We start from the raw sequence: 23,537 nt of genomic DNA on the forward strand, positions 1-23,537 counted from the left end.
ACTATCTACCTATCTCCTAACTATCTATCTATCTCCTATATATCTATCTATCTATCTCCTATCTATCTTCTATCTATCTATCTCCTATCTATCTCCTATATATCTCCTATCTATCTCCTATCTATCTATCTATCTCCTATCTATCTATCTCCTATCTATCTATCTCCTATCTATCTGTCTATCTCCTATCTATCTATCTATCTATCTCCTATCTATCTATCTATCTATCTCTATCTATCTCTCTATCTATCTCTCATCTATGTCTCATCTATGTCTCTATCTATCTCTCATCTATGTCTCTATCTCTCTTTAGTGTGACCTGCTGCCTGGCTGGCAGTGTGTATAGAGTACCTACCTGCTCCAGGACCTTGTCCCATGACACGAGGCTGAAGAGCCGTCGTTGGGGGAGGTGCACGGCCTGTGACAGGGCTCTGGTGTGGACTTCATCTTCTTCTTGATTTTCTACCACAAGAGCGATGTTCACCTTCCAAGAATCCTGGAATAATAACAAGAAAGGAGGTGAAGCAAAATCAACAGAAACATTCATCATCATGAGAAATCTACTGACACCACAGCTGCGGTCAATACCTCAAACCACTGGTGGTCAACACCTGGTCATCACACAGAGGTTTAACATATCCCCCGCCCCCCCCAATAACAAAAAAAACTTGAATCTTAAGTCAGAGCTGCACAGTCCTCTCTATCCCCTCCCTACAGTCACAGCTGTATAGTCCTCTCTATCCCTTCCCTATAGTCACAGCTGCAAAGTCCTCCCCATCGCCTCCCTACAGTCACAGCTGCACAGTCCCCTCTATCCCCTCCCTACAGTCACAGCTGCACAGTCCTCTCTATCCCCTCCCTACAGTCACAGCTGCACAGTCCTCTCTAGTCCCTCCCTGGTCACAGCTGCACAATCCTCTCTATCCCCTCCCTACAGTCACAGCTGCATAGTACTCTCTAGTCCCTCCCTAGTCACAGCTGCACAGTCCTCTCTATCCCCTACCTACAGTCACAGCTGTACAGTCCTCTCTAGTCCCTCCCTACAGCCATATGTGTGCAGTCTTCTCTAGTCCCTCACTACAGTCACAGCTGCACAGTCCTCTGTAGTCCCTCCCTACAGTCACAACTGCACAGTCTTCTCTAGTCCCTCCCAACAGTCACAGCTGCACAGTTTTCTCTATCCCCTCCCTACAGTCACAGCTGCACAATCCTCTCTAGTCCATCCCTACAGTCATAGCTGCACAGTCTTCTCTAGTCCCCCCTGTTACAGTCACAGCTGCAAATCCTCTTCATCCCTTCTCTACTGTCGCAGCTGCGCAGACCTCTCTAGTCCCACTCTACAGTCACAGTTGAACAGTCCTCTCTATCCCCTCCCTGCAGTCACAGCTGCAAAGCCCTCTCTATCCCCTCCCTGCAGTCCCAGCTGCAAAGTCCACTTTATTACCTATCTACAGTCACAGCTGCACAGTCCTCTCTATCCCCTCTCTACAGTAACAGTTGCACAGTACTCTCTAGTCCCTCCCTAAAGTCACAGCTTCACAGTCCTCTGTAGTCCCTCTCTACACTCACAGCTGCACAGTCCCCTCTAGTCCCTCTCTAACGTCACAGCTGCATAGTCCTCTCTAGTCCCTCCCTACAGTCACAACTGTGCAGTCCTCTCTAGTCCCTCCCTACAGTAAAATCTGCACATTCATCTATATCCCCTCCCTACAGTCACAGCTGCAAAGTCCTCTCTAGTCCCTCTCTACAGTCAGTTTCACAGTCCTCTCTAGTCCCTCTCTACAGTCACAGCTGCACAGCCCTTGTTAACCCTTCTCTACAGTCACAGCTGCACAATCCTCTCTAGTCCCTCTCTGCAGTCACAGCTGCACAATCCTCTCTAGTCCCTATCTACAGTCACAGCTGCACTGTCCTCTCTATCCCATCCCTACAGTAACAGCTGCATAGTCCTCTCTGTCCCATCCCTACAGTGACAGCTTTACAGTCCTCTCTAGTCCCTCCCTACAGTAACAGCTGTGCAGTCCTCTCTAGTTCCTCCCTAAAGGTACAGCTGCACAGTCCTCTCTAGTCCCTCCTTACAGTCACAGCTGCACAGTCCTCCCTATCCCCTTCCTACAGTAACAGCTGTGCAGTCCTCTCTAGTTCCTCCCTAAAGGTACAGCTGCACAGTCCTCCCTAGTCCCTCCTTACAGTCACAGCTGCACAGTCCTCTCTATCCCCTTCCTACAGTAACAGCTGCACAGTCCTCTCTAGTCCCTCCTTGCAGTCACAGCTGCAAATCCTCTTCATCCCTTCTCTACAGTCACAGCTGCACAGTCTTCTCTAGTCCCTCTCTACAGTCACAGCTGTACAGTCCTCTTTATCCCCTCATTACAGTCACAGCTGCACAGTCCTCTCTATCCCTTCTCTACAGTCACAGCTGCACAGCCCTCTCTATCGCCTCCCTACAGTCACATCTGCAAAGTCCACTCTAGTCCCTCTGTACAGTCACAACTGCACAGTACTCTCTAGTCCCTCTTTACAATCACAGCTGCACAGTCCTCTTCATCCCCTCTCTACAGTCACAGCTGCACAGTCCTCTCTAGTCCCTCCCTACAGTCACAGCTGCACAGTCCTCTCTAATCCCTCCCTGCAGTCACAGTTGCACAGTCCTCTCTAATCCCTCCCTACAGTCACAGCTGCACAATCCTCTCCATCCCTTATCTAGTCACAGCCTCACAGTCCTCTCTATGCCCTATCTACAATCACAGTTGTACAGTCCTCTCTAGTTCCTCTAGTCCTATTTATCCCTTCTCTACATTCACAGCTGTACAGTCCTCTCTAGTCCCTCTCTACAGTCACAGCTGCACAGTCCTCTCTATCACCTCCCTACAGTCATAGCTGCACAATCCTCACTAGTCCCTCTCTACAGTCACAACTGCACAGTCCTCTCTAGTCCCTCCCAATAGTCACAGATGCACAGTCCTCTCTATCCCATCCCTACAGTCACAGCTGCACAGTCCTCTCTAGTCCCTCCCAATAGTCACAGCTGCAGAGTCCTCACTATCCCTTCTCTACAGTCACAATTGCACAGTCCTCTCTATCCCCTCCCTACATTCACAGCTGCACAGTCCTCTCTATCCCATCCCTACAGTCACAGCTGCACAGTCCTCTCTATCCCATCCCTACATCCATAGCAGAACTGTAGATAAATTGTGAAATTGTATCAAACTCTTAAAGATGACTACATAAAATTTTAAGTACAAGAGAATGTGTTCCTTTTAATGCTGGCCATATTTAGAAACATGTTATTTAAGATATTTGTAACAGTGCAGGAAATTTTATAGCTAGTTTACACCAAAAAGACTCAAGTATTGGTCCCAGAGGTCAGAGCATTTCCCATAACCTCCAAAATGTTTCCTTATCACAACTTGTCCTAAAATCCACCGAAGAACAGATGAAGAATTATCATCAAAAGGAATGAGAAGAAGGAATACTTGTGGATGATCTGGCAAAGATTATATTCTATATGTTCTATAAGTCTTGACTGAGGAAGACTATGTTGTCTGTGAGAAGGCAGGTGACCTCCATGAAGGTAGGTGAGTGAGACTTCCGGTGGTTTGAGACGGTTAGATGCTATCTTCTACCGGTCTAATGGAGGCAAGAAGGGCAGTGGACACTTTGGTTTATGTTCTCTTGAAGAACAAGAAGAACTCGATCCAAAGGACAGAGCTTTTTAGAGGTGGTTCTACCAAGAACCTATCCATTACTTCTGGAGACTTTCTTGAAATTCTTTGGCACAGTAAAGAACTTTCCTTCTTACACTAACAAGCAAAACAGAACAATGTTTTGGGCTTTAGATTTCTCACTATCCACTACAGCTTTGCATGAGAGGCTGCCATTGTTTCGTAGACAATCATCTTGGCCAAACATCAGACCAAGTTTCCTTCCGGAGGGCGGCTGCAGTTGTCCTCGTGGAGGTGAAGGACCACATCGTACATGGACATGTGGATCCAATCTGCCAATACTGATAGATGGTCCTAGGACTCCAAGCCTTGGTACTGACCACTGGCCACCAGCCCATGAAGGTCCTGAGGAGGCCATCACTTTCTGCTCCACAGATTCGCGCCCGGTTCCTCCCATCTCCAGCGCCTGGACAGAAATAGATGTCTGCGCCGTTCTCTGAAGAACTTATTATTTCTTCTACAATTTGTAACTTGGCAGGAACTCTACGGAGCTTCAAGGAGCCAATAAAACTGAAAATCCTGATTTCATCATCTTTTCCCCTAATGCCGCGTGCCCGCCGTGCCAAGTGCTGAGATCATCCCACTCTCACATTTGTTTCCAAATCATCTGCGCGGGGCGGGGGTCTCTGCTGCGCTCCTCGGGATTTTATTCTGTGATTTACTGAGTCCACATAAAACTCAAAGGAGAAGAAAGAAGAAAGAAGAAGAAGACGTCTTGATGGATGAGTCTCCTCTTTGGTGAGAAATGTTGAAGTGGGAGCAGAAGACGTCTCCTCTCAGCCAAAAGCAGCGCTCACTAATGAAACCGAAATCCTCCCCGCGCCCCGAGTGTCCTGTCAGCATAAAGGGCTACTCCACCAGATCCCTGAGGGTCTACACCAGGCATAAGGACACTACCTGATCCCAATAACCAGCAGAACCCCTGTATGAGGACACCCCCATCCTGCCCCTATATAACCTCTCCCCATACATATAACACCACACTGTGCCCCTATATAACCTCTACACATACATATAACACCACACTGTGCCCCTATATAACTTCTACCCATACATATAACACCACACTGTGCCCCTATATAGCCTCTACCCATACATATAACACCACACTGTGCCCCTATATAGCCTCTACCCATACATATAACACCACACTGTACCCCTATATAACCTCTCCCCATACATATAACACCACACCATGCCCCTATATAACCTCTACCCATACATATAAAACCACACCAAGCCCCTATATAACCTCTACCCATACATATAACACCACACCATGCCCCTATATAACCTCTACCCATACATATAACACCACACTGTGCCCCTATATAACCTCTGTCCATACATATAACACCACACTGTGCCATTATATAATCTCTCCCCATACATATAACACCACACTGTGCCCCTATATAGCCTTTCCCCATACATATAACACCACACTGTGCCCCTATATAGCCTGTCTCCATACATATAACACCACACCATGCCCCTATATAACTTCTACCCATACATATAACACCATACTGTGCCCCTATATAACCTCTTTCCATACATATAACACCACACTGTGCCCCTATATAGCCTGTCTCCATACATATAACACCACACTGTGCCCCTATATAACCTCTACCCATACATATAACACCACACTGTGCCCCTATATAACCTCTACCCATACATATAACACCACACTGTGCCCCTATATAGCCTGTCTCCATACATATAACACCACACTGTGCCCCTATATAACCTCTACCCATACATATAACACCACACTGTGCCCCTATATAACCTCTACCCATACATATAACACCACACTGTGCCCCTATATAACCTCTATCCATACATATAACACCACACTGTGCCCCTATATATCCTCTACCCATACATATAACACCACACTGTGCCCCTATATAACCTCTACCCATACATATAACACCACACTGTGCCCCTATATAACCTCTACCCATACATATAACACCACACTGTGCCCCTATATAACCTCTACCCATACATATAACACCACACTGTGCCCCTATATAACCTCTATCCATACATATAACACCACACTGTGCCCCTATATAACCTCTATCCATACATATAACACCACTGTGCCCCTATATAACCTCTACCCATACATATAACACCACACTGTGCCCCTATATAGCCTGTCTCCATACATATAACACCACACTGTGCCCCTATAGAACCTCTATCCATACATATAACACCACACTGTGCCCCTATATAACCTCTATCCATACATATAACACCACACTGTGCCCCTATATAACCTCTACCCATACATATAACACCACACCATGCCCCTATATAACCTCTACCCATACATATAACACCACACTGTGCCCCTATATAACCTCCATCCATACATATAACACCACACCATGCCCCTATATAACCTCTACCCATACATATAACACCACACCAAGCCCCTATATAACCTCTGTCCATAGATATAACACCACACTGTGCCATTATATAATCTCTCCCCATACATATAACACCACACTGTGACCCTATATAGCCTTTCCCCATACATATAACACCACACTGTGCCCCTATATAGCCTGTCTCCATACATATAACACCACACTGTGCCCCTATATAACCTCTACCCATACATATAACACCACACTGTGCCCCTATATAACCTCTACCCATACATATAACACCACACCGTGCCCCTATATAACCTCTACCCATACATATAACACCACACTGTGCCCCTATATAACCTCTACCCATACAAATAACACCACACTGTGCCCCTATATAACCTCTACCCATACATATAACACCACACTAAGCCCCTATATAACTTCTACCCATACATATAACACCACACTGTGCCCCTATATAGCCTGTCTCCATACATATAACACCACACTGTGCCCCTATATAACCTCTACCCATACATATAACACCACACTGTGCCCCTATATAACTTCTACCCATACATATAACACCACACTGTGCCCCTATATAACCTCTCCCCATACATATAACACCACACTGTGCCCCTATATAACCTCTATCCATACATATAACACCACACTGTGCCCCTATATAACCTCTACCCATACATATAACACCACACTGTGCCCCTATATAACCTCTTCCCATACATATAACACCACACTGTGCCCCTATATAACCTCTATCCATACATATAACACCACACTGTGCCCCTATATAACCTCTACCCATACATATAACACCACACCATGCCCCTATATAACCTCTACCCATACATATAACACCACACCAAGCCCCTATATAACCTCTGTCCATAGATATAACACCACACTGTGCCCCTATATAACCTCTATCCATACATATAACACCACACTGTGCCCCTATATAGCCTGTCTCCATACATATAACACCACACTGTGCCCCTATATAACCTCTACCCATACATATAACACCACACCGTGCCCCTATGTAACTTCTACCCATACATACAACACCACACTGTGCCCCTATATAACCTCTACCCATACATATAACACCACACTGTGCCCCTATATAACCTCTATCCATACATATAACACCACACTGTGCCCCTATATAACCTCTACCCATACATATAACACCACACCATGCCCCTATATAACTTCTACCCATACATATAACACCACACTGTGCCCCTATAAAACCTCTATCCATACATATAACACCACACTAAGCCCCTATATAACTTCTACCCATACATATAACACCACACTGTGCCCCTATATAACCTCTATCCATACATATAACACCACACCGTGCCCCTATATAACCTCTACCCATACATATAACACCACACTGTGCCCCTATATAACCTCTACCCATACATATAACACCACACTGTGCCCCTATATAGCCTGTCTCCATACATATAACACCACACTGTGCCCCTATATAACCTCTCCCCATACATGTAACACCACACTGTGCCCCTATATAACCTCTCCCCATACATGTAACAACACACTGTGCCCCCATATAACCTGTTCCCATACATATAACACCACACCATGCCCCTATATAACCTCTACCCATACATATAACACCACACTGTGCCCCTATATAACTTCTACCCATACATGTAACACCACACTGTGCCCCTATATAACCTCTATCCATACATGTAACACCACACTGTGCCCCTATATAACATCTCCCCATACATATAACACCACACTGTGCCCCTATATAACCTCTGCCCATACATACAACACCACACCATGCCCCTATATAACCTCTATCCATACATATAACACCACACTGTGCCCCTATATAGCCTGTCTCCATACATATAACACCACACTGTGCCCCTATATAACCTCTCCCCATACATGTAACACCACACTGTGCCCCTATATAACCTCTCCCCATACATGTAACAACACACTGTGCCCCCATATAACCTGTTCCCATACATATAACACCACACCATGCCCCTATATAACCTCTACCCATACATATAACACCACACTGTGCCCCTATATAACTTCTACCCATACATGTAACACCACACTGTGCCCCTATATAACCTCTATCCATACATGTAACACCACACTGTGCCCCTATATAACCTCTCCCCATACATATAACACCACTGTGCCCCTATATAACCTCTACCCATACATATAACACCACACCATGCCCCTATATAACCTCTACCCATACATATAACACCACACTGTGCCCCTATATAACCTCTACCCATACATATAACACCACACCATGCCCCTATATAACCTCTTCCCATACATATAACACCACACGGCGCTCCTAAATAACCTGTCCCCATACATATAATATAACACCACACCGTGCTCCTATATAACCTGTTCCCAGACATACAATGGGGCTCATTTACTAAGGGTCCGAACCGCGCATTTTCGCCGGGTTTCCAGAATATTTCCGATTTGCGCCGAATTGCACCGGGTTTTTGGCACAAGTGATCGGATTGTGGTGCACCGGCGCCGGCTTTCACGCGAAAGAAATCGGGGGGGCGTGTCCGTCAGAACATACAACTGATTCAGACAAAACGCGGAGATCAGCACTTACATGCACCGGGACGAAGAAGGTGAACTCCGGCGGACCTCAGCGCAGCAGCGACACCTGGTGGACATCGGGCGCACGACCTTAGTGAATCGCCAGAAGACCCGAATCCTCGTGGGAGAACGCGCCGCCGGATCGCGACAGCACCGGGGAAGTAAATGAGCCCCAGTGTGTCTGTATATTACATGTTCTCATACCGCGCTCTGGGAGCTGATAGCTCATGGTTTGCATTGTGCTGGGGAGGGGGGTGTCTCGGCCGCGGGGCTAGCACTTTATTACGGACGCTCCGATTATTCGGTGTGAATGATGTATTTAGTGCTTGAGTTATGCCTGACGAGGGGCTGCGCTCCCCCTGGACCACCACTGTGTGGCGCTGTCCTTCCATGCAACGTCCGCAGGGTCCGGGGACACACAATTATCCTGGTGTTGGGTGATGCCTCTATAAATGGGGTCTCGGAGGCGCAGAGGGGAAGGGGACGCCTTCGATCAGGAGCCTCTGCTCAGACCCTTCAATACAATCATTGTGTTTCCATAGGAAGTTCTCCCAGCAGGACGCAGCTGTACATCGCCCGCCGCAACGCGGGGTTAACCCCTCATCCCCCGCAGCCTCAGCACTGACAATACCTCCTACACATTGTCATCCTCAGATAGAACTATGATGCTCACAAATAGTAGTCACAGCCCCGCCCCCTGCTGATGACATCACTGATATATTCACCAGACAGGAGATCAAAACACATTATATTCAGCCCTGCCCCTTGCCTGTATGTCCTGTGTGAGAGGTAGTCACAGCCCCGCCCCCTGCCTGTATATCCTGTGTGAGAGGTAGTCACAGCCCCGCCCCCTGCCTGTATATCCTGTGTGATGCCCCGCCCCCTGCCTGTATATCCTGTGTGAGAGGTAGTCACAGCCCCGCCCCCGCCTGTATATCCTGTGTGAGAGGTAGTCACAGCCCCGCCCCCTGCCTGTATATCCTGTGTGAGAGGTAGTCACAGCCCTGCCCCCTGCCTGTATATCCTGTGAGAGGTAGTCACAGCCCCGCCCCCTGCCTGTATATCCTGTGTGATAGGTAGTCACAGCCCCGCCCCCTGCCTGTATATCCTGTGAGAGGTAGTCACAGCACCGCCCCCTGCCTGTATATCCTGTGTGAGGTAGTCCCAGCCCCGCCCCCTGCCTGTATATCCTGTGTGATGCCCCGCCCCCTGCCTGTATATCCTGTTTGAGAGGTAGTCACAGCCCTGCCCCCTGCCTGTATATCCTGTGTGAGAGGTAGTCACAGCCCCGCCCCCTGCCTGTATATCCTGTGTGATGCCCCGCCCCCTGCCTGTATATCCTGTGTGAGAGGTAGTCACAGCCCCGCCCCCTGCCTGTATATCCTGTGTGAGAGGTAGTCACAGCCCCGCCCCCTGCCTGTATATCCTGTGTGAGAGGTAGTCACAGCTCCGCCCCACTGCCTGTATATCCGCCCATCGCCCTTACAAAGCCCATCGCCCTTACAAAGCCCATCGCCCTTACAAAGCCCATCGCCCTTACAAAGCCCATCGCCCTTACACTGCAATAAGAGTAACACCGCCCATATGAACACAGCTATGACTTCCAAGCGGGTGCTGGACAATCATTGTGTCTTACTTGATGTGCAACATCTGGGCTTTCTCTTGAAAAAGGTTCTGGGTTGCTAGCCAATGACAGAGGCTGCTTAACACCAGGTGACTACAAACAATAAACATCAAACATGCACATTAAAATATAATAATTAACAAACACTTGACCCACATTTAGATACAGGCCACCTGTTCCATCTTGCTCACTCACACAGGGGATTGAATATATAAAGTTATTGAGCCCCTCTGACAGTGTGGTGACCCAGAGACCCCTGTGGTGTTGCTTGGGAGGGACTGGCCATCTCGCTCCTGTCCATTACTGCAGGACGGCTCGGTGCCTTTACGTGTAAAGCCCCTGTCATGCCGAGTGAGCTCTGTGGAACCTACTTACTGTATAGATATTAATGTTTATTGTCTGTAAATTAACATATTTTAATATGTATGTTCAATGTTGACTGTATGGCATCACTGGTAGTAAGCAGGCTGTATCATTGGCTGGCAGCCCAGAACCTTCTAGACGGAGAATCTCACAGCTTATAAAAAGGGGCTCTGCCCTGATTCTGGGTGTGGGTTTTAGTAGTGGGACAAGAAAGACAGTGGAGACCAAAGAGTAGCAGAACTGAAAGGGCGGCAGAGACTTGCCGGCTGTAGACCGGGCTGAAGGTTCCCGTTATAGGGACAGTCTGAGCCATACAGTCATCAGCCTGAGGAGGTTATCCAGGCCAAAGCCATAACCAGACACAAAGATCTATAGCATGGCCTCCCCTTCGACAGCAGCGACGGACCATTATAAGTAGCGCGGGGAATTCTTACAGCGTATCCATTAGTCCTGACCAGTGTGGAAAGTCAGGCAGGAAAGGCCCCCGTGACACATTGCTACACGGGTGAGATGGCCACGTCTCTCTCAGCAGTACCACATGGGTCGCCCTTTCTGGGTCATTACTGATGTTAAACCCTGCAGATAGCAGAGGGGAGACTATACACACACAAGTAAGGAGAGGAAGCTAGGACAACTTGAAGGTAGTTCTATCTTACTGCTGAGACTAGATAGGCAAGACTACACCCCAACACCAATACAACCGAGACTGAATACTCTCTAATATCATCATCGTATATGTAGGGTTATGGTAACGTACTGCTGAGACTAGATAGGCAAGATTACACCCCAACACCAATACAACCGAGACCGAATACTCTCTAATATCATCATCGTATAGGTCGGGTTATGGTAACATACTGCTGAGACTAGATAGGCAAGACTACACCCCAACACCAATACAACCGAGACCGAATACTCTCTAATATCATCATCGTATAGGTAGGGTTATGGTAACGTACTGCTGAGACTAGATAGGCAAGATTACACCCCAACACCAATACAACCGAGACCGAATACTCTCTAATATCATCATCGTATAGGTAGGGTTATGGTAACATACTGCTGAGACTAGATAGGCAAGAACATACCACAACACCAATACAACCAAGACCGAATACTCTCTAATATCATCATCGTATAGGTAGGATTATGGTAGCATACTGCTGAGACTAGATAGGCAAGATTACACCACAACACAACCGAGACCGAATACTCTCTAATATCATCATCGTATAGGTAGGGTAACAGTAACGTACTGCTGAGACTAGATAGGCAAGACTACAACCCAACACCAATACAACCGAGACCGAATACTCTCTAATATCATCATCGTATAGGTAGGGTTATGGTAACGTACTGCTGGAGACTAGATAGGCAAGAACATACCCCAACACCAATACAACCGAGACCGAATACTCCCTAATATCATCATCGTATAGGTAGGGTTATGGTAACGTACTGCTGGAGACTAGATAGGCAAGATTACACCCCAACACCAATACAACCGAGACCGAATACTCTCTAATATCATCATCGTATAGGTAGGGTTATGGTAACGTACTGCTGGAGACTAGATAGGCAAGACTACACCCCAAAACCAATACAACCGAGACCGAAAACTCTCTAATATCATCATCGTATAGGTAGGATTATGGTAACATACTGCTGGAGACTAGATAGGCAAGATTACACCCCAACACCAATACAACCGAGACCAAATACTCTCTAATATCATCGTATAGGTCGGGTTATGGTAACATACTGCTGAGACTAGATAGGCAAGACTACAACCCAACACCAATACAACCGAGACCGAATACTCTCTAATATCATCATCGTATAGGTAGGATTATGGTAACGTACTGCTGAGACTAGATAGGCAAGACTACACCCCAACACCAATACAACCGAGACTGAATACTCTCTAATATCATCATCGTATAGGTAGGGTTATGGTAACGTACTGCTGAGACTAGATAGGCAAGATTACACCCCAACACCAATACAACCGAGACCGAATACTCTCTAATATCATCATCGTATAGGTAGGGTTATGGTAACGTACTGCTGAGACTAGATAGGCAAGACTACACCCCAAAACCAATACAACCGAGACCGAATACTCTCTGATATCATCATCGTATAGGTAGGGTTATGGTAACGTACTGCTGAGACTAGATAGGCAAGACTACACCCCAACACCAATGCAACCGAGACCGAATACTCTCTAATATCATCATCATATAGGTAGGGTTATGGTAACGTACTGCTGGAGACTACATGGGCAAGATTACACCCCAACACCAATACAACCGAGACCGAATACTCTCTAATATCATCGTATAGGTCGGGTTATGGTAACATACTGCTGAGACTAGATAGGCAAGACTACAACCCAACACCAATACAACCGAGACCGAATACTCTCTAATATCATCATCGTATAGGTAGGATTATGGTAACGTACTGCTGAGACTAGATAGGCAAGATTACACCCCAACACCAATACAACCGAGACAGAATACTCTCTAATATCATCATCGTATAGGTAGGGTTATGGTAACGTACTGCCGAGACTAGATAGGCAAGACTACACCCCAACACCAATACAACCAAGACCGAATACTCTCTAATATCATCATCGTATAGGTAGGGTTATGGTAACGTACTGCTGAGACTAGATAGGCAAGAACATACCCCAACACCAATACAACCGAGACCGAATACTCTCTAATATCATCATCGTATAGGTAGGGTTATGGTAACTTACTGCTGAGACTAGATAGGCAGGACTACACCCCAACACCAATACAACTGAGACCGAATACTCTCTAATATCATCATCGTAAAGGTAGGATTATGGTAACATACTGCTGGAGACTAGATAGGCAAGACTACTCCCCAACACCAATACAACCGAGACCGAATACTCTCTAATATCATCATCGTATAGGTAGGATTATGGTAGCATACTGCTGAGACTAGATAGGCAAGATTACACCCCAACACCAATACAACCGAGACCGAATACTCTCTAATATCATCATCGTATAGGTAGGGTTATGGTAACGTACTGCTGGAGACTAGATAGGCAAGAACATACCCCAACACCAATACAACCGAGACCGAATACTCCCTAATATCATCATCGTATAGGTAGGGTTATGGTAACGTACTGCTGGAGACTAGATAGGCAAGATTACACCCCAACACCAATACAACCGAGACCGAATACTCTCTAATATCATCATCGTATAGGTAGGGTTATGGTAACGTACTGCTGGAGACTAGATAGGCAAGACTACACCCCAAAACCAATACAACCGAGACCGAAAACTCTCTAATATCATCATCGTATAGGTAGGATTATGGTAACATACTGCTGGAGACTAGATAGGCAAGATTACACCCCAACACCAATACAACCGAGACCAAATACTCTCTAATATCATCGTATAGGTCGGGTTATGGTAACATACTGCTGAGACTAGATAGGCAAGACTACAACCCAACACCAATACAACCGAGACCGAATACTCTCTAATATCATCATCGTATAGGTAGGATTATGGTAACGTACTGCTGAGACTAGATAGGCAAGACTACACCCCAACACCAATACAACCGAGACTGAATACTCTCTAATATCATCATCGTATAGGTAGGGTTATGGTAACGTACTGCTGAGACTAGATAGGCAAGATTACACCCCAACACCAATACAACCGAGACCGAATACTCTCTAATATCATCATCGTATAGGTAGGGTTATGGTAACGTACTGCTGAGACTAGATAGGCAAGACTACACCCCAAAACCAATACAACCGAGACCGAATACTCTCTGATATCATCATCGTATAGGTAGGGTTATGGTAACGTACTGCTGAGACTAGATAGGCAAGACTACACCCCAACACCAATGCAACCGAGACCGAATACTCTCTAATATCATCATCATATAGGTAGGGTTATGGTAACGTACTGCTGGAGACTACATGGGCAAGATTACACCCCAACACCAATACAACCGAGACCGAATACTCTCTAATATCATCGTATAGGTCGGGTTATGGTAACATACTGCTGAGACTAGATAGGCAAGACTACAACCCAACACCAATACAACCGAGACCGAATACTCTCTAATATCATCATCGTATAGGTAGGATTATGGTAACGTACTGCTGAGACTAGATAGGCAAGATTACACCCCAACACCAATACAACCGAGACAGAATACTCTCTAATATCATCATCGTATAGGTAGGGTTATGGTAACGTACTGCCGAGACTAGATAGGCAAGACTACACCCCAACACCAATACAACCAAGACCGAATACTCTCTAATATCATCATCGTATAGGTAGGGTTATGGTAACGTACTGCTGAGACTAGATAGGCAAGAACATACCCCAACACCAATACAACCGAGACCGAATACTCTCTAATATCATCATCGTATAGGTAGGGTTATGGTAACTTACTGCTGAGACTAGATAGGCAGGACTACACCCCAACACCAATACAACTGAGACCGAATACTCTCTAATATCATCATCGTATAGGTAGGATTATGGTAACATACTGCTGGAGACTAGATAGGCAAGACTACTCCCCAACACCAATACAACCGAGACCGAATACTCTCTAATATCATCATCGTATAGGTAGGATTATGGTAGCATACTGCTGAGACTAGATAGGCAAGATTACACCCCAACACCAATACAACCGAGACCGAATACTCTCTAATATCATCATCATATAGGTAGGGTTATGGTAACGTACTGCTGGAGACTACATGGGCAAGATTACACCCCAACACCAATACAACCGAGACCGAATACTCTCTAATATCATCGTATAGGTCGGGTTATGGTAACATACTGCTGAGACTAGATAGGCAAGACTACAACCCAACACCAATACAACCGAGACCGAATACTCTCTAATATCATCATCGTATAGGTAGGGTTATGGTAACATACTGCTGGAGACTAGATAGGCAAGATTACACCCCAACACCAATACAACCGAGACCAAATACTCTCTAATATCATCGTATAGGTCGGGTTATGGTAACATACTGCTGAGACTAGATAGGCAAGACTACAACCCAACACCAATACAACCGAGACCGAATACTCTCTAATATCATCATCGTATAGGTAGGATTATGGTAACGTACTGCTGAGACTAGATAGGCAAGACTACACCCCAAAACCAATACAACCGAGACCGAATACTCTCTAATATCATCATCGTATAGGTAGGGTTATGGTAACGTACTGCTGAGACTAGATAGGCAAGACTACAACCCAACACCAATGCAACCGAGACTGAATACTCTCTAATATCATCATCATATAGGTAGGGTTATGGTAACGTACTGCTGGAGACTACATGGGCAAGATTACACCCCAACACCAATACAACCGAGACCAAATACTCTCTAATATCATCGTATAGGTCGGGTTACGGTAACATACTGCTGAGACTAGATAGGCAAGACTACAACCCAACACCAATACAACCGAGACCGAATACTCTCTAATATCATCATCGTATAGGTAGGATTATGGTAACGTACTGCTGAGACTAGATAGGCAAGATTACACCCCAACACCAATACAACCGAGACCGAATACTCTCTAATATCATCATCGTATAGGTAGGGTTATGGTAACGTACTGCTGAGACTAGATAGGCAAGACTACACCCCAAAACCAATACAACCGAGACAGAATACTCTCTAATATCATCATCGTATAGGTAGGGTTATGGTAACGTACTGCTGAGACTAGATAGGCAAGACTACAACCCAACACCAATACAACCGAGACCGAATACTCTCTAATATCATCATCATATAGGTAGGGTTATGGTAACGTACTGCCGAGACTAGATAGGCAAGACTACACCCCAACACCAATACAACCGAGACCGAATACTCTCTAATATCATCATCATATAGGTAGGGTTATGGTAACATACTGCTGAGACTAGATAGGCAAGACTACAACCCAACACCAATACAACCGAGACCGAATACTCTCTAATATCATCATCATATAGGTAGGGTTATGGTAACATACTGCTGAGACTAGATAGGCAAGACTACAACCCAACACCAATACAACCGAGACCGAATACTCTCTAATATCATCATCATATAGGTCGGGTTATGGTAACGTACTGCTGAGACTACATGGGCAGGACTACACCCCAACACCAATACAACCGAGACCGAATACTCTCTAATATCATCGTATAGGTAGGGTTATGGTAACGTACTGCTGAGACTAGATAGGCAAGATTACACCCCAACACCAATACAACCGAGACCGAATACTCTCTAATATCATCATCGTATAGGTAGGGTTATGGTAACGTACTGCTGAGACTAGATAGGCAAGACTACACCCCAAAACCAATACAACCGAGACAGAATACTCTCTAATATCATCATCGTATAGGTAGGGTTATGGTAACGTACTGCTGAGACTAGATAGGCAAGACTACAACCCAACACCAATACAACCGAGACCGAATACTCTCTAATATCATCATCATATAGGTAGGGTTATGGTAACGTACTGCCGAGACTAGATAGGCAAGACTACACCCCAACACCAATACAACCGAGACCGAATACTCTCTAATATCATCATCATATAGGTAGGGTTATGGTAACATACTGCTGAGACTAGATAGGCAAGACTACAACCCAACACCAATACAACCGAGACCGAATACTCTCTAATATCATCATCATATAGGTAGGGTTATGGTAACATACTGCTGAGACTAGATAGGCAAGACTACAACCCAACACCAATACAACCGAGACCGAATACTCTCTAATATCATCATCATATAGGTCGGGTTATGGTAACGTACTGCTGAGACTACATGGGCAGGACTACACCCCAACACCAATACAACCGAGACCGAATACTCTCTAATATCATCATCGTATAGGTAGGGTTATGGTAACATACTGCTGAGACTAGATAGGCAAGAACATACCACAACACCAATACAACCAAGACCGAATACTCTCTAATATCATCATCGTATAGGTAGGATTATGGTAGCATACTGCTGAGACTAGATAGGCAAGATTACACCCCAACACAACCGAGACCGAATACTCTCTAATATCATCATCGTATAGGTAGGGTAACAGTAACGTACTGCTGAGACTAGATAGGCAAGACTACACCCCAACACCAATACAACCGAGACCGAATACTCTCTAATATCATCGTATAGGTAGGGTAACAGTAATGTACTGCTGAGACTACATGGGCAGGACTACACACATGACCGCAGGGTGATCTGTAGATCAGGATCATCTATATACAGTCACCGCCTCCTCTCCTCCGGTGGTTCTAAAACCCTACGAGAAGATGTAGGATGTAACATAGAAAACAGTAAAATTTAGGAAGTTTTCCTTTTTCCATTTCATTTTTGATCTGTTGCTTTTTTTTTTACTTTAATGTATTAAAAAAAAGAACAAAATCTAAAAAAAAGAAAATCAATGATTAATAAATATAAAATGTAACCATTAAAAATGAATCTAAAACAAAATGTTAAAATGAAACTGTCACAGGATTATAAAATCTAATCAGAAAAACATACAAAGAAAATATACGTGAAATAAGAAATTATCCAGAAACACGATAGAAACAAATGAAAAAATATAAAATATAAAAATTTAAAAAACAGAAAGTTTAAGAAAAACTAAAATAGAAAATAAAAATCTCTCTTTATAAGAATAAAATAAACTATAAAACATTATAATATAAAATATAGAAACATAAAAATGAAAAAATAAAAGTGCCCCCCCTCCACCAATGAGTAATGTATAGACACAACCCATGAAGGTCCGGTACCCCCCTCCGGGCTCGGCTGTGGGGCGCCCACCATCTCGGGAGCAGCAGATGAGGCGCAGTACACGGCGCGGTGTCACTTCCAGGGATCGGATCCGAGGGCTAAACTCTCCAGACCCGGGGAATGTGTGAAGGAAATATTACCCAGGATCCTCGGCTAAATCTCCCATTTTGTAGTAATATTTTATCTGCAGTTAGAGGGTGAAAGGGCAACAATTGTGCGATTATCAGCCGCGACTCCCCCCGTGTTTTCTACATTGATATTTGTGTTGTGCTTATTCTCTAATCATCTTATGCGGGACCTGAGCCTTTTCAAGTCTCCGGATGATTTGTAGCCGTCTGCTTCTCATAAAGTATAACAGAGCGGCCGGGGATAATGAGGAACAGAGACCCCCCCCCCCAAACCTAGAGACCCGGCCGCGCCGGAGAAATGTAAGACAACACCGAGGAAGGGGCGAGATGTGGGAGACCTTGTATCTATGGGCCGGGGTGCAAAAACATTATTCATCCCCACTGAGATACAACAACACAGAACAACGGGGGCAATGATGTGATAGTAACACTTAAAGGGGGGCTCCACCTACACACGACTCCCCCTGCTGATATACTACGTGTTATCACTCATGAGGCTGACTACCATCACCGATTCTTCATCATGGAAGGGTCTGAGCTGCGGTCACAGGCTTGTCCCTAATGTTAGGAGAACCAGTACGAAAGGAAAATGGACCCCCAAACCGATGAGTGATACTGAGAATGATCCCCACCGGCGACACATCATCTAAGGAAACACCAAGAGAGAGAAAAGGAGAGAGGGAGAACTATTGTTACAATGCAGGGTCGGGGCTGTGCCTATGAAACGCTATGCAGGGGCGGGGCTGTGCCTACGTAACTATGCAGGGGCGGGGCTGTGCCTATGTAACGCTATGCAGGGGCGGGGCTGTGCCTATATAACTTTTTGCTGGGGCAGGGCAGTAACAATATAACTTTATGTAGGGGCAGGAGAGTGACTATGTAAATTTATGAAGGGGAAGGCGGTAACCATGTAACTTTATGCAGGGGCGGGCTATGACTATATAACTTTATGCAGGGGCAGGGCTGTGACTACGTAACTTTATGCAGGGGCAGAGCGGTGACTATGTACTTTTTGGCGGGGTGGGGCAGTGGCTATATAACTTTATGCAGGGGCGGAGCTGTGTCTATGTAACTTTTTGCTGGGGCAGGGCGGTGACTATGTAACTTTATGCAGGGGTGGGGCTGTGAAGTTATAACATTATGCAGGGGTGGGGCTGTGACTATGTAACTTTATCCAAGGGCAAGGCTGTGACTATGTAAATTTGTTTTGGCGCAGTGATGTGACTATATAACTTTAAGCAGGGGTGGCGCTGTGACTATATTTGACCAAGCAGGGGTTCGGATGCAACCAGGGGGAAATTATGAATAGATGTAGTTTCCGAGCAGAGGGGGGCGCTGTGACCTCCAGATGTGTGAATAAGGACAACCTATAGTCATGTGACTCTAGAAGAACTCGGAGGACTTTGTATCTCCTGATGTAACCATTTATCTTCTTTTTGGTGGACTATAATCCCGCCTCAGTCCTGAGCCCGGGGTGGGCATGGCAGTAGTTACTCTTATGACAGACCCCCTGGCTGTATATTTGTGGGCGCATTCATGAGGCCGCAGCCAGAAAATGTAACAACCAATTTCACCATTAAGTGTAAAAACTCCACAAATTGCAATAATCAGTGACATTGTAGGCGGCGACTGATACCGGAGCCTCGCTCTCCTCGCCCGCGCCGTGCCCCGGACCCCCGGAGTCTAATACTATTTTCTTAAAAAATAATATAATTAATGAATAAAAATATATATAGATTAACCCCGTGTGTGCGGCGCGGAGCGGCCTGAGAACGCTGGTGTTTGGTTGCACACTGATCCGATGACATTCCTACGTTTTCAGATAATTCCGGAACATTTATAGGATTGTTCCAGCCGCGATCAGGACAACTACAGATTACATTACAGATTCTCACAGCCCGGAACTAACCGTCCTGGACGCTGGGGGGACGCGAGCGGGAGATACAGTGTCCTGTATGGGGGATAACATGTCCTACGTGCACGGGGAAGGGAGGATCGCCATGCTCTGCAGGCTCAGGGGGAAACGCTCTGCGTAAGGAGGCAGCTAATCCTTCTGGGATTTTTACAGGACCTTCTGTACCCCAACACCATGAAGACGCTCCTCCTGTACCCCAACACCATGAAGACGCTCCTCCTGTACCCCAACATGGTGCTCCTCCATTACCCCAACACGGTGCTCCTCCTGTACCCCAACACCAAGAAGACTCTCCTCCTGTACCCCAACACCAACACTGTGCTCCTCCTGTACCCCAACACCAAGAAGACGCTCCTCCTGTACTCCAACACCAACACTGTGCTCCTCCTGTACCCCAACACCAAGAAGACGCTCCTCCTGTACTCCAACACCAACACTGTGCTCCTCCTGTACCCCAACACCAAGAAGACGCTCCTCCTGTACCCCAACACCAACACGGTGCTCCTCCTGTACCCCAACACCAAGAAGACGCTCCTCCTGTACCCCAACACCAACACGGTGCTCCTCCTGTACCCCAACACCAAGAAGATGCTCCTCCTGTACCCCGACACCAACGGGGTGCTCCCCCTGTACCCCGACACCAACGCGGTGCTCCCCCTGTACCCCCACACCATCACGGTGCTCCTCCTGTACCCCCACACCATCACGGTGCTCCTCCTGTACCCCCACACCATCACGGTGCTCCTCCTGTACCCCCACACCAATACGGTGCTCCTCCTGTATCCCCACACCAATACGGTGCTCCTCCTGTACCCCCACACCAATACGGTGCTCCTCCTGTACCCCAACATCAAAAAGATGCTCCTCCTGTACCCCGACACCGGCACCATGCTCCTCCTGTTAACGTGCACGCTTATTCCTAAAATTCATAGATAGAAGGATGTAGATGTGCGATGAGTCCAGGATGTTTTTGTTTCCAAAAAGTTATAAGATATCCGTGTATTCTGCACTAACATAAAGCACAAAGAGGAGAAAGCAGAACATGAGCGTCGGCAGGGGACCTCGTCCTGCACCAGCATCATCCAGGTCTCTGATCAGAATCTGCACCCAGAAAGATCAGGAGCAGAAAATTCCAGGGTGACAGGACGGGGGACATTTATTATCCGGCCGCTCAGAAGTGGAAAATCTCTATTATCCTGCACAGAAACATCCATCAAATCCCCAGGAGAAGAATCAGAGAACAATTACAAGCTCCGGGCAGAGGAGAGGGAGCAGGGGGCGCCACAAACACCGCAGTCATGTCCCCGGACACCAGAGCCAGGGGCAAATACATCAAAAACTGAGCAGAAAAGCAACAAAAGATTAAAAAAAAGAACTAAGGAAATACAAGATGCCAAATACGTAACAAGTAGTGAAAAAGATAAATAGAATTTATACAAACGAAAAATCTATACATAAAAAATGGAACTAAAACTAGGAAATTAGTATTGAGATTAAAAAAAATTAACACAACAAGCAGGGAAGAAGACAAAGAGAAAAATAAAATAATTATTATTATAAAAAAAAAATAATGTAACCGAAGACACAGAAAATGTAAAAAAAAGATACAACTTACAAAATAAATGAGAGGAATTAAATAAAACCTAAAAAAGGTAAAAAAAAAAATATAGAGAAAATGAACAAAATGAACAGAACAAGCAAAGAAAAATTAATATAATCTAACAATAAAAAAAATAGTAAAATAATAAGAAAATTAAAATAAACAAGTAACAAAAATCAACAACACACAAAAAAATAAAAGAAATGAAAGAAACGAAAACAATAAATTGAAACGTGAACAAACACTTAAAAAAAAACTACTAAATAATTATTTCAGTGGAATTTCTTTCGGTGAAAGATAAATTTAAATAATTATGGTAAAAACTGCTAAAAGAAATCAATTCAAAACTAAATATGAAAAAACAAATAAAATCAACAAAACTTTAACAAAACGGTGAAAACTACAAAGATAAAAATGAAAAAGTAAAAGAAAACCACTAAAAGAGAAAGACACTTAATAAAACAAAAAAAAAACTAAAATAAAAACATTGAAATATATAAAAAATATGTAACAAGCACGAAAAATTCATTCCTCAAAAATCCAACAGGTATGAAAATAAAAAAATCATCGAAAATGAAGTTTGGAAAAAAATAAATCCAATGAAGAAATAAAAGAAATGTATCGAGTACATAAGAAAAAAAAAAACTAAAGCGCAACAAAAAACTCCAGAATGTGCAGTATAAAAAAACAAAAAAACCTCATAATAATTTAATATAAAATGAAGCAGCGACGCCGTCTCTCGTGATAATCCTGTTTGTTCATTTACAGAACATTTACGTCATTTCACACAAATTCCTTTAAATCTTTATTTTTCGGCTAATTTTCTCTTATTATATATTAATTACAATGAGATTTGTAGGAGAAGAGAAATCGGCGGACGAGACCTGATCTGGGGAGGAATCTAGGAAGCCGAATATTTTCCTCTCCTCTCATCGCTATGAACGATGCCTCGGGACGTTCCTTGCTGTCTCACAGCTTTGCAGCGTGACAATGTAGCAGTTTGTGGATACGGCCCCTGGGGTAATCGCCGTGTCGTGTGGAGGAGACGCGGCTCCGCTTTACGCTGTAACTAGACGCTACTTTATAATCCCATAAATTGTGGCCACAGGAATCGGCGCAAAATGGAGAAATAATAGAAGTCGGGACGTAATAAACGCCTGAAACTGAGAAGACGGATAAAAGACAATATTTCTATATAAATAGAA

The 23,537-nt window shown here is 45.1% G+C and overlaps 1 protein-coding gene across 1 annotated transcript in view; it reads right to left on the reverse strand.

Annotated features, from left to right (window-relative positions):
• Positions 1 to 355: 355 nt before the first annotated feature.
• Positions 356 to 23,537, reverse strand: part of LOC140111002 (sperm-associated antigen 17-like) — a gene marked incomplete at its 3' end in the record, with an annotated part of 66,476 nt that continues 43,294 nt past the window's right edge. Inside the window, exon 2 of the mRNA XM_072132306.1 lies at positions 356 to 496. Coding sequence (XP_071988407.1) covers positions 356 to 496 — 141 coding nt within the window. The remainder of the gene's footprint in view (positions 497 to 23,537) is intronic.

This window comes from Engystomops pustulosus, unplaced genomic scaffold (assembly GCF_040894005.1).
Source record: "Engystomops pustulosus unplaced genomic scaffold, aEngPut4.maternal MAT_SCAFFOLD_359, whole genome shotgun sequence".
Taxonomy (NCBI): domain Eukaryota; kingdom Metazoa; phylum Chordata; class Amphibia; order Anura; family Leptodactylidae; genus Engystomops; species Engystomops pustulosus.